Here is a 10545-nt window from a genome sequence, read left to right on the forward strand (position 1 = left end):
TCCCCCTCCCTCTTTACATCCTGTTAGAAGACACAAGCAAACCTACAGCGCCCCCTAGTGACCGCCTGCAAACCTTCTCAACATGTTTCATTCATTTGAATGAAAATGTCTTATTTTAACTCTGGTTATTATCCAGTTAACTTCAAGCTTAAACTCCAGTTATTATCCAGTTAACTTCAGGTTTAAGGTTGGATGATAATCAGTGTTATTAATTTGTTAATTCACCATGGTAACAGATGCTGACCAATGAGGATCCAGACAAAAAGGAGGATAATATTTTGTGTTGCTGTCTCTTTTATAGCCCGCCCCTGTCAAGCAGCTCAGTCTCTGCAGCCTCAGCTGAAGAAGACGAGGAAGTGGAAGAGGAAGAAGACTCACAGGGTTACAGTGGAGGAGAGGTGAGTCTCTGTGTGTGTGTGTGTGCGTGTGTGCGTGTGTGTGCGTGTCTGTGTGTGTGTGTGCGTCTGTGTGTTTTTTTTCCTTGATCATCATCTTTCAGCCCCGTCTCTGTCCTCCATCTTTACTTGTGCTACTCTGACTCTGCAGTTTTGTGTGTGTGTGTGTGTGTCTCTCTGATCCTCGTGAGACACCATACTTGACTCAGTGTGGGTGTGGCCTGGTCATTATTTAAACTTCTAAACTTTCAGCTGAGTCACGTCACCATGGACACGGACAACGTTTTGGTGAGTCTCACACACACACAGACACAGACACACACACACACACACACACACACACACACACACAGACACACACACACACACACACACACACACACACACACACACACACACACACACACACACACACACACAGACACACACACACACACAGGCTGCTTCCACATGAACACAATACACAATTTGACCAAAAAAGGTATAAACAGGAAGTTGTTGGTTGCTAAAAATCAGGCATTCTTTAAAAGCAGGTTTAGATTATAGATTATAATCTGAAATCTGTCATAATTCACACATTTAACGTATGTGACACGTGTGTGTGTGTCTGTGTGTGTGTGTTAGATGAGGCGGTCCCAGAGACAGAGTTGTTGGACAACAGTATCCAGAAAGAACGTGCTCAGCTGTCCGTCAAAGCCCGCAGGCACCGCCCCTCAAGGTCCCGTTTCCGTGACAGCCTGAGCTCGACTGAGGGTGACGACAGCCTTGACAGGAAGGTGCAGATTTTACTTCCTGTTTGATGACATCATCACAGTAACAACATTCATGTTTGTATTTGTCGTCTTGTTTGTTTTTTCAGGACACTTCCTTACTCTCCACCCACTCACCTCTTCACCTAGCCATGCGAGGTTCTGCCCCCACGCCTGATTCACTGCTGTCAGCTCGAAGCCCCGCCTTCTCCTTTGATACTTCACTGGTGAGACCAATCAGAGCTTGGCACAGGCTCCAAGAACGGAGACCACGTTACTGAGACCAATGAAAAATCTTTGCATGAACTCCTCAGGTGCGTCGGTCTCCAGAGGATGGAGGCACCTCATTGGCTCCGCCCCCACGAGGGCGGTACCACCAGCTGACCAATGCCACGTCCCAGGAGGTTTTGGTGACACCAGGCAGCTCGTCATCCAAGTCCTGTCCCTCCTCTGATGGATCACCTGTGTACCTGAGGAGGAACAGGAGGCCCGACAGTGAAGGTACACACCTGTAGACACACACCTGTACACGCACACCTGGGGGGTATTCCATCAAGCAGGCTAAAGGCAAAGCCAAGCTTAAATGGCCAAGTCTGGCTAATATGAGTGAGAGTTCGGTTCCATCAAAGAGGCTGAGATTAGCCCCAACTCAGTAACCATGGAAACTATGACTCTGGCTAAGCCTCAACCATGGCTAAGCCATAACTGTGGCTCAGGTTTCCGTTCCATCAATCTGAGCCTCAACCCTGTTCCACCAAGGTGGCTAATGTGAATGCCAGCCAAGTAACCATGGTAACTTATGCTGCCGGGCAAACCTGGTCTGTAGCAGGCTAAAAGTGAAGCTTAGCACCATCTATGATCAAAGAATGTCCAATAGACAGAAACAGAGACACACACAACTGTCATGGAATGATAACATAATATGTAAAACATAAACTATATAATAAAATGTATTCAAGAAATTATTTAGACTAATAATTATATATTATATATTATATAATATTAAGTACATTAAAGAACATTATCACCCAAATAAAATATAATAAAAAAACAAGACACAAATAAATACAAAATTAAACTAATTAGCAAAAAATATAATAAAAGGAAATTTAAAGAGATCATCATTGTTTTGATGTAACAAGGGTTAGGGCCTCCGATTGATAGGAGATAGATGATTGATTTGCTGTCACCTGCATTCACTTACTGTAATAGGGGTCCTCGTCTCCATTGAATTGCTTGATTTGCTAAAATGATTCTAGATAAATAATCAATAGATCTGTCATATGATTAATTCCTATAGAATGATAACCAACATTGCATTTCTTCATGTAATAATCTACCATCAATTGTATGATAAATGTGATGAGTCATGTAAAATACTTTGATTAAATGTAGCCTATTATTATCAAAAATGTAGGCAAGGCAACTTTATATAGCACATTTTAGCACAAGGTGATTCAAAGTGCTTTACATCAAATAAAATGAAAACAACAATTCAACATACAGCATGTGGGACAAAATACAGAAGTAGCACAAATACAGCATGTAAAAATGACAGGCTTAGCTACGTTGATGGAATACCCCCCTGCAGACACACTCATTTGTTGTGTTGTAACTGTGTTGTTTGCTTGCTTCACACATATCCACTCTGTGTGTGTGTGTCAGTGTTGGTATCAGGTGACTCCGACAGTCCAACCATCGTCTTTGACAAAAAGACTAAGAGACGCTTCCTGGACCTGGGGTGAGACACACACACACACACACACACACACGTATACACAATGAATGTTTCTTCATGACTGTGTGTGTGTGTGTGTGTGTGTGTGTCAGGGTCACACTCAGACGTTCCTACATCAGGAGAAAAGATAAAGACAAATCCAGACTCTCTGTTGGCAGCAGGTGAGTTTGAACTTTGACCTCCAGAGGTTGATTAAAACTAAATGTGTGAACCTGACCTGACCTGACCTGACCTGATCTGACCTGATCTCCCCATCGACCTGAAGTCCTGACCTGATCTGACCTGACCTGAAGTTCTGACCCTGACCTCACCTGACCTGACCTAACCCAAAGCATTTATAAATGATTTCTCATTGACCTCTGACCTCAGGGATCTGTCTCAGAGTCCGTCTCGATCATCTGGCTCGTTTGTCTCGTTCTCCTGGTTTTCTGAAGGACGGGGGACACCGTCCCCCCCCTCCTCCCCCCGCAGGTCTCAGTCACAGGTACACGCACACACACACACACACACACACGTTGGACATTCATGACTTGAGGGGACATTGCATTGACTTACATTAATTTCCTGGAGACTTACTCTAACCTTAACTACAATTACTACTGGCCTAATCCTAATCCTAACCTCAACCTAACCTTAAAACATATCTTCACCTTAAAATGTAGTCATTTACATTGTGGGGACTTGATTTTTTTTTCCCACAAGGAAGACAAGTCCCCATAATGTGACTGTGTAAACAGTTTTAGGTCCCCACAACATTAGTAATACCCACACACACACACACACACACACAGTTTAATGGTACTTGTGTGTGTGTAGGAGTCGTCTCTCAGTGAAGACGTCTCTCCTACTGTTGACTCCGCCTCCTCCAGATCCTCCCACCCGTACCACACACTGTCTCAGTCGTCTGATGAGGTAATGCACACACACACACACACACACACACACACACACACAGCTATGATGTCACACACTACACCCCTCCTCCGCTCCCTTCACTGGCTTCCTGTAGCTGCTCGCATCCGCTTCAAGACTCTAGTGCTTGCGTTCCATGCTACAAACGGATCCGGTCCAGCCTACATCCAGGACATGATCAAAACCTGCACCCCAGCCCGCCCACTCCGCTCTTGCTGCCCCCTCACTGAGAGGATCACAGAGACACTCGCAGAACTCCAGACTGTTCACTGTCCTCGCTCCCCATCGACATCCGGACAGCTGAAAGCCTCCACATCTTCCGACGCCGACTAAAAACACATCTCTTCCGACTCTACCTCGACTAAGACGACAACAAAAAAACAAACAAAAAAAACCTTGTACATCGCACTTATGACTAGCACTTCATAGTTTGATCTACTTGAAGCTCTTACTTACTTCTAGCTCTTGTTTGTACCCAAATGTTTAAATGCACTTTTGGATAAAAGCGTCTGCTAAATGACATGTAATGTAATGTAATGTAATGTAATGTCATCAGTCACATAGCAATGTGTCGCCCTCTTCAGCCCGGTGATGAGTACTGCGGTGGTGGCGTGTGGGCGTGGTCGACTCAGCAGGTGTGTGAGTGGCTGCGAGGCCTGGACATGGATCAGTACGTGTCAGAGTTCAGAGCCAGAGACGTGGACGGGGAGCAGCTGCTGCAGCTGGACGGCAGACAGCTGAAGGTGAGGATGACCACGATGTGTGAGCACGCTCGTCTGTCTCTGTGTGACGCGTCCTCGTGTCCGCAGGCTCTGGGCGTGGTCAGCTCGTCAGACCGCAGCGCGCTGAAGCGTCGCATCAAAGACTTCCACATGGTGGCAGCAAAGGAGAGAAAAGCTGCAGAGAAACAACGAAGAAGAGAGCAGGAGCAGCGCAAGAACTAACTGTCACCACCAGAGGGAGACACAGGACAAACAGAGAGTTTTGTACGGAAGCCACGCAGGGACAAACTTCATCATCATCATCATCATCATCTTTATTTATGCAGTTCCAATAAACTGCAGCAAAAGTGTTTTTAAATCAACTAAGTCATGAATATTCATCTGACTGTTGTTTTGTCCTTCAGACACACACACACACACACGCACACGCACACGCACACACGCACAGCAGGAATGTGGTCAAACTCGTCCGTCAACAATGAAAAACACGTCTCTGAACACCAGGTCACATGACCAGCTGCAGGTCACGTGTTCAAAAATGAAAATGATCACACACACACACATAACATTTGACTTATTTTAATCACACAATGACAAAATGAAGTCGTAAATGTGATGAATATACATATATAAAAATAAATATAACATCTACATAGATATAACATATGTACATATGTATGTATATGTACATATATAAAAATACATATACATACATATAACATATGTACATATGTTATATGTATGTATATGTACATACATATGTACATATGTATGTATATGTACATATATAAAAATACATATAACATATCTACATACATACTTATAACATATGTATGTATATGTAAATATATATGTACATATACATACATATAACATATGTACATACATAAATATAAGTATATATAAAATAAACGTATACATTAATATATATACATATAGATAAATAAATATAAATAATAAAGGTATACATAAATATAATTTTAAATAAAATAAATATACATAAATATAAGTATATATAAATATAATTATACATAAATATAAGTATACATTAATATAAGTATATAATTATAAATAAATCCTAAATCAGAAGAAAGTGATAAACCTGACTTCTGTGGTTGTGAAATGTCACAAACTCACCTGACAACTTTCTGCACCTGCCATCAACCATGTGTGAGACCCCGCCCACTGATGACATCACAGGCTGACAGGAACCTGAGTTTCAGGATTTCAGAAACACCTGGAGTCACAGAGAGGAAGGTAAGAGAAATGTTGTCTTTTAAAGTTTAGATTTAAACTCAAACCTGAGTGCAGGGAAATCTCAGTCCACTTTAATTCAACCTGAAACCACTTTGAATCCGGTTTCACAAAGTCAGACTCCCTGAGTGCAGGTGAGATCACCACAGCGTTAGCCTAGTCTAGCCTAGCTTAGCTTATTTTAGCTGAGTATAGAGCCAGTATGTTTGTGCATTTATTTATATATAGACATATATTTCTAGGTTCACACGGTGCTATAGTGGTTAGCACTCTCGCCTTGCAGCTTCTCCGGCTTCCTCCCACAGTCCAAAAATGCAACGTGGGGATTAGGTAAAGTGGACACTCTAAATTGACCATAGGAGTGAGTGTGAGAGTGAATGGTGGGTTTGTCGGTGTGTGTGTGTGTGTGTGTGTGTGTGTGTGTGTGTGGCCCTGCGATGGACTGGCGAACTGTCCAGGGTCATTCACAACCCTCTGGTGGAGGATAAAAGCGGTAGATGATGATCTATTATACATTTGCTTTTTTTCAGTATAGTTTAAAATATATATTTATTTTCTCTCTGCAAAAATAAAATAATGATAGTAATTAAAAAAATGTTTTCACAGTGAAAGAGGTGTTACCTTAACTGTACAGGTGTTAACTACACACAGGTAATATAATGTGGTCTGATGTAGTCTGACATGGTCTGGTGTGGTCTGGTGTGGTCTGATGTGGTCTTTCTTCCAGCAGCAGCAGTACTATGACGATGGCAGAGGCATCGGCTCCAGATTTGTTCTCAGAGCAGGAGTTAACCTGCTCCATCTGTCTGGACCTGTTCAGTGAACCGGTCTCCACTCCTTGTGGACACAACTTCTGCCAGGTAACATCCACACTCTGGTCCTGGTCCAAGTCCTGGACCTCCAGAGCAGCAGGTTTAAGTTTGACTTGTGAATCTAAACTTTAAGTTAAACCTTACTTGCTGCAGGTTTAGCAACAGTTCAGGTTTAAATGATCTTCTTGTTCTTCTCATTCTTCTTGTTCTTCTTGTTCTCCTCTGTCTGCAGGCGTGTATCGGTGGTTACTGGGCGTCCAGCTCAGTGTGGACGTGTCCGCTGTGTAAACATCACTATGAAGAACGTCCTCATCTCAGTGTCAACAAAGTCTTTGCTCTAATCTCAGATAAGTACAGAGTGGCCCGTTACGGAGCGGCCGGGTTACCCAAGTCCATGTCCAGCGACGCGTCCACCCTCGCGGGTCGCTTTGGCTCCACCCCGTCTGTGTCGGCGGTGGCGTCAGGTGAAGACATGGTGTGGTGCGACGTGTGCACAGGTGTGAAACAGCCGGCCGTCAGCTCCTGTCTCACCTGCACCGCCTCCTACTGCACTGAGCACGTGCAGCCGCATCACACCGCGGTTTTCTATTCCAAACACCCACTGATGGACCCACAGGAGGCACTGAGGGGACGCACCTGCTCCGTACACCGCCGCCTGCTGGAGGTGAGTGGAACTTCACTGTCAGCTGTACATCATTTCAACAATGTGGTGACGTCAGGCTCATGGGCGGAGCCTTATTCTGCCTTCATTTCATCCACATGGTCCAGACCGTTAGCAGTCGATGCTACTTTAGCTGCCATTTGTAAATTCACTGAGCAGCAGGGGGTGTTGCCAGCACAGCTCAATCTCTGTCATGTGACGTTTGCAGGTTTACTGTCAGACGTGTCAGAACTGTATCTGTGCCATCTGTGTCCTGGACCAACATCGGACTCACAAAACCGTGTCGGTCCAGACAGAGCGACTCAGCAAACAGGTACAGACCACACCCACCTGCTGTGATGATGTCACTACTGAGCGTGGCCTGATTCTGTTCACCTGTGTACTCAGAAACATGTGGCGAGGACAGAGCAGGTGATCCTGAACCGCATCAAAGAGAGAGAGATCCACGTGAGCGAGCTGAAGAAGAAACTGGAGGGAGTGAAGGTTTGCAACGATAAATCACGTCCAACCGCTTAGTTTTTAGTCCACGTTTGACCTTTTTTACTTTTTTATTTTCAGAACTACGCAGACGGAGAGCGAGGCGACGTCGAGCACCTGCTGGACCAGGTGTCCAGGTCTCTGGACCGGATCCGTACCCAGGTGGTGGGTGGGATCCAGGACCAGCTGGACACCGTCATGACAAAGGGGGAGGGGCTGGTAAGCCACCTGGAGGCGGAGCTAAAGCAGCTGGGGAACCGGAGGGCAACACTGGAGGTCCAGGCCATCAGTCAGGATCACATTGGCTTCCTGCAGGTGAGACAAAGGAAGTGAGGGGCGGTTCCTGCGGGCGGAGCTTATGTCTCAGTGGACGTCTCCACATACAGTCATGTATTCACAATCTACTTCACATTCACATGTTCATCATTCACACTTTAAATATCCACACATTCATCATCCACACGTTCACATGTTTATTATCCACATGTTCATCAATCACACATACATCATCCACATGTTTGACAAGATGGTTTCAGAGAGGCCTTTTAATGGTCTTTATTGGCACTCGTTAACAAAACACAAGACCGATCCACTTCACTGAGGGAAAACAAAAGTGAGGCTGTGAATTGTGGAATCTGTGGCTGTGACGAGGAGCTCTGGTGATCAGGCATGGACGAAAACACACTGCAGCAAGGAAACAGAGTGTTTTTAAAGGTTCACATGGCTTAATTGTCAGCAGGTTTGTGTAATCAGGAGGGGGCGGGGCAAACTGCCGGAGTGACAATGTTCATCATTCACACGTTCACACATCCACACATTCACACGTTCACACATTCATCATTCACATGTTCACAACCCTTTGACCTGGTTGTCTCCTCAGAGTTTCGAGGAGGCCACAGCTCCTCTGGACGAGGACAAAAAAGAGGACGAGGACGAGGAGTTGTCTCTGCACTTCCAGCTGACGGACGTGAAGACCTCACTGTCTGAGGTCAAGGACAAGATGGATGACATCAGGATGGGGGAGGAGCCAACCAGAGGCTCCAGAGGCTCCAGTGAGATTAGGGTCAAGGGTCTAAATTAAAAGGGAGGAACCATAACCTGATGATTGATGGTGGGCGGGGCAATGTCCAGTTTTCTTTTGTTGAAAAAAAGTCTTTGTTTCCTGCAGTTTCCTCTGGTGACCACATGATGGCAGCAGAGAGTATGATGAGTCTGAGAGGAAGCACCATGAGTCTGAGGAAGAGTCAGTGGTCACTGAGAGGTCACACACACACACACACACACACATGCATGCGCAGACACACAGACAGACTTTTATTTGAAAGGACTCACTGTGTTGTTTCCTGTTCCTTTCAGATCTGAAGAAAAACAAACCAGTCTCAGGTTAGTTTCTGTCTCTCTCTCTCTCTCTGTGTCTGTCTGTCTGTCTGTCTGTTCAGTGTAGTAAACATGTTTTGTTTCATCAGGACATAAAAAGGCTCGAGTCTACATGGGTGAGTCTTTAAAATGTAACTCACTAAAATAGTTTGGAATCATTTGATTGATCAATGATGTCTGTGTGCGTGTGTGTGTGTGTGTGTGCGTGTGTGTGCGTGTTCAGAGGATGTGACACTGAACCCAGTCACAGCGTATCCGTTCCTCATCCTGTCTGAGGACAGGAAGCAGGTGAAGCGAGGAGAGAAGCTGCAGTTCTATAGAAACAGTCCTCACAGGTTTGATGTTTGGTCTTGTGTCAGCGCTAAAGAGGGATTCAACTGTGGACGCCATTACTGGGAGGTAACACACACTCTCACACACACACACACAGACTAACACACTCACACACACTGACCTGTGTGTCACCTGTGTGTGTGTGGCAGGTGTTTGTTGGGGAGAATAAGGACTGGAAACTGGGCGTGGTCAGTGAGTCGGCTCAGAGGAAAGGTCTCTTCGACATGAGTCCTTCTAACGGATACTACGCCATCTGGTGGAGTGGCAGTCAGCTGAGAGCACTGACCACACCCCCTCTGACCAAGGTGGGAACAACACACACACTCTCACACACAGCACGGGGGGCTCAGAGCACATGAAAATAAAGTGTGTATATGTGTGTGGTGCAGGTGAAGAATCCTCCAAAGTTGCGTCAGGTGGGCGTGTTTCTGGACGCAGACGTGGGTCAAGTTTCCTTCTTTAATGCTAAGTCTGGATCAGAGATCTACAGCTTCAGCAACTCCACTGAGTTCACCGACAGAATGTTTCCTCTGCTGGGAACTGGAGACAAAGAAGTTCCTCTGATCCTGATGACCACGCAGCACCAGCTCGCCTGAGACACGCACACACACACACTCACACAGACACACACTCTAATCTGATGGTGTTTGTTTCTTTTTTTGTCGTTTGATTAAATAAAAGTGTGCGTTTGTCCTGATGAACGATGACATCATCAGTTTATATTTGTGTCCACAGTGACATCTAGTGGACACGTGCGAGAGTGTCTAGCCTTGATAAATAAGATGATCACTTTGAACTGTTTTTGTTTTCCATGAGTGAAATAAATCAATCGATCTTTTATTGAATCATTAAAATTATAATTTTAAATAAAAGACTTTGTTTGTTTTATATACAGATATTTAATGTGATGCCCCCTCATGGTCAAATGTGTACCTGCAGCTAAAATCACAGACCATCAATTAAACCCCTGTGACCTTCATGTGGAGATAAAGCAGTAGATGAATGGATGGTTTTCTGGGTTCCTCCTGAGGCCAAATATGAAGTCAAAATATGGTGAATAGCCACCAGAGGGCGACTGCACTGCGTGAGTAAACCTGAGGTCATGAGGTCACTGA

General features: G+C 45.0%; 2 protein-coding genes across 4 annotated transcripts; both read left to right on the plus strand.

The window, feature by feature from the left end:
* The first annotated feature begins 1120 nt into the window (after positions 1 to 1120).
* samd14 (sterile alpha motif domain containing 14) lies at positions 1121 to 4878 on the plus strand. Its single transcript, XM_044050807.1, has 9 exons — positions 1121 to 1167; positions 1255 to 1371; positions 1459 to 1645; positions 2810 to 2885; positions 2975 to 3043; positions 3252 to 3366; positions 3699 to 3794; positions 4379 to 4537; positions 4604 to 4878. The coding sequence occupies exons 2-9, from the start codon at positions 1297 to 1299 to the stop codon at positions 4736 to 4738; spliced, it is 912 nt and encodes a 303-aa protein (XP_043906742.1). The 5' UTR covers positions 1121 to 1167; positions 1255 to 1296; the 3' UTR covers positions 4739 to 4878.
* An 832-nt stretch (positions 4879 to 5710) lies between these two features.
* Positions 5711 to 10076, plus strand: LOC122784793 (E3 ubiquitin-protein ligase TRIM39-like). 3 transcript variants are annotated; one of them, XM_044050143.1, is made up of 13 exons: positions 5711 to 5773; positions 6498 to 6630; positions 6815 to 7246; positions 7452 to 7556; positions 7631 to 7726; positions 7802 to 8035; positions 8601 to 8772; positions 8889 to 8981; positions 9077 to 9103; positions 9187 to 9213; positions 9321 to 9496; positions 9580 to 9735; positions 9820 to 10076. In XM_044050143.1, the coding sequence occupies exons 2-13, from the start codon at positions 6511 to 6513 to the stop codon at positions 10024 to 10026; spliced, it is 1845 nt and encodes a 614-aa protein (XP_043906078.1). In that variant the 5' UTR covers positions 5711 to 5773; positions 6498 to 6510; the 3' UTR covers positions 10027 to 10076. The 3 variants fall into 3 exon arrangements, with proteins under 3 accessions (XP_043906078.1, XP_043906079.1, XP_043906080.1); XM_044050144.1 differs by having other exon boundaries at positions 6501 to 6630; XM_044050145.1 differs by lacking the exon at positions 5711 to 5773 and adding an exon at positions 5826 to 5904.
* Positions 10077 to 10545: the final 469 nt, after the last annotated feature.

The sequence above is a fragment of the Solea senegalensis genome, linkage group LG19 (assembly GCF_019176455.1).
Source record: "Solea senegalensis isolate Sse05_10M linkage group LG19, IFAPA_SoseM_1, whole genome shotgun sequence".
In the NCBI taxonomy this organism is placed as follows: domain Eukaryota; kingdom Metazoa; phylum Chordata; class Actinopteri; order Pleuronectiformes; family Soleidae; genus Solea; species Solea senegalensis.

Bases quoted from the DNA above. Each gene is read 5' to 3' on its own strand.
- LOC122784793 (XM_044050143.1), top strand. From the start codon at position 6,511: ATGACGATGGCAGAGGCATCGGCTCCAGATTTGTTCTCAGAGCAGGAG. The intron at 8,036-8,600 runs GTGAGACAAAGG...TTGTCTCCTCAG, and splicing joins ATCACATTGGCTTCCTGCAG to AGTTTCGAGGAGGCCACAGC. The intron at 9,497-9,579 runs GTAACACACACT...TGTGTGTGGCAG, and splicing joins GTGGACGCCATTACTGGGAG to GTGTTTGTTGGGGAGAATAA.
- samd14 (XM_044050807.1), top strand. From the start codon at position 1,297: ATGCGAGGTTCTGCCCCCACGCCTGATTCACTGCTGTCAGCTCGAAGC. The intron at 3,367-3,698 runs GTACACGCACAC...GTGTGTGTGTAG, and splicing joins CCCGCAGGTCTCAGTCACAG to GAGTCGTCTCTCAGTGAAGA. The intron at 3,795-4,378 runs GTAATGCACACA...CGCCCTCTTCAG, and splicing joins TGTCTCAGTCGTCTGATGAG to CCCGGTGATGAGTACTGCGG.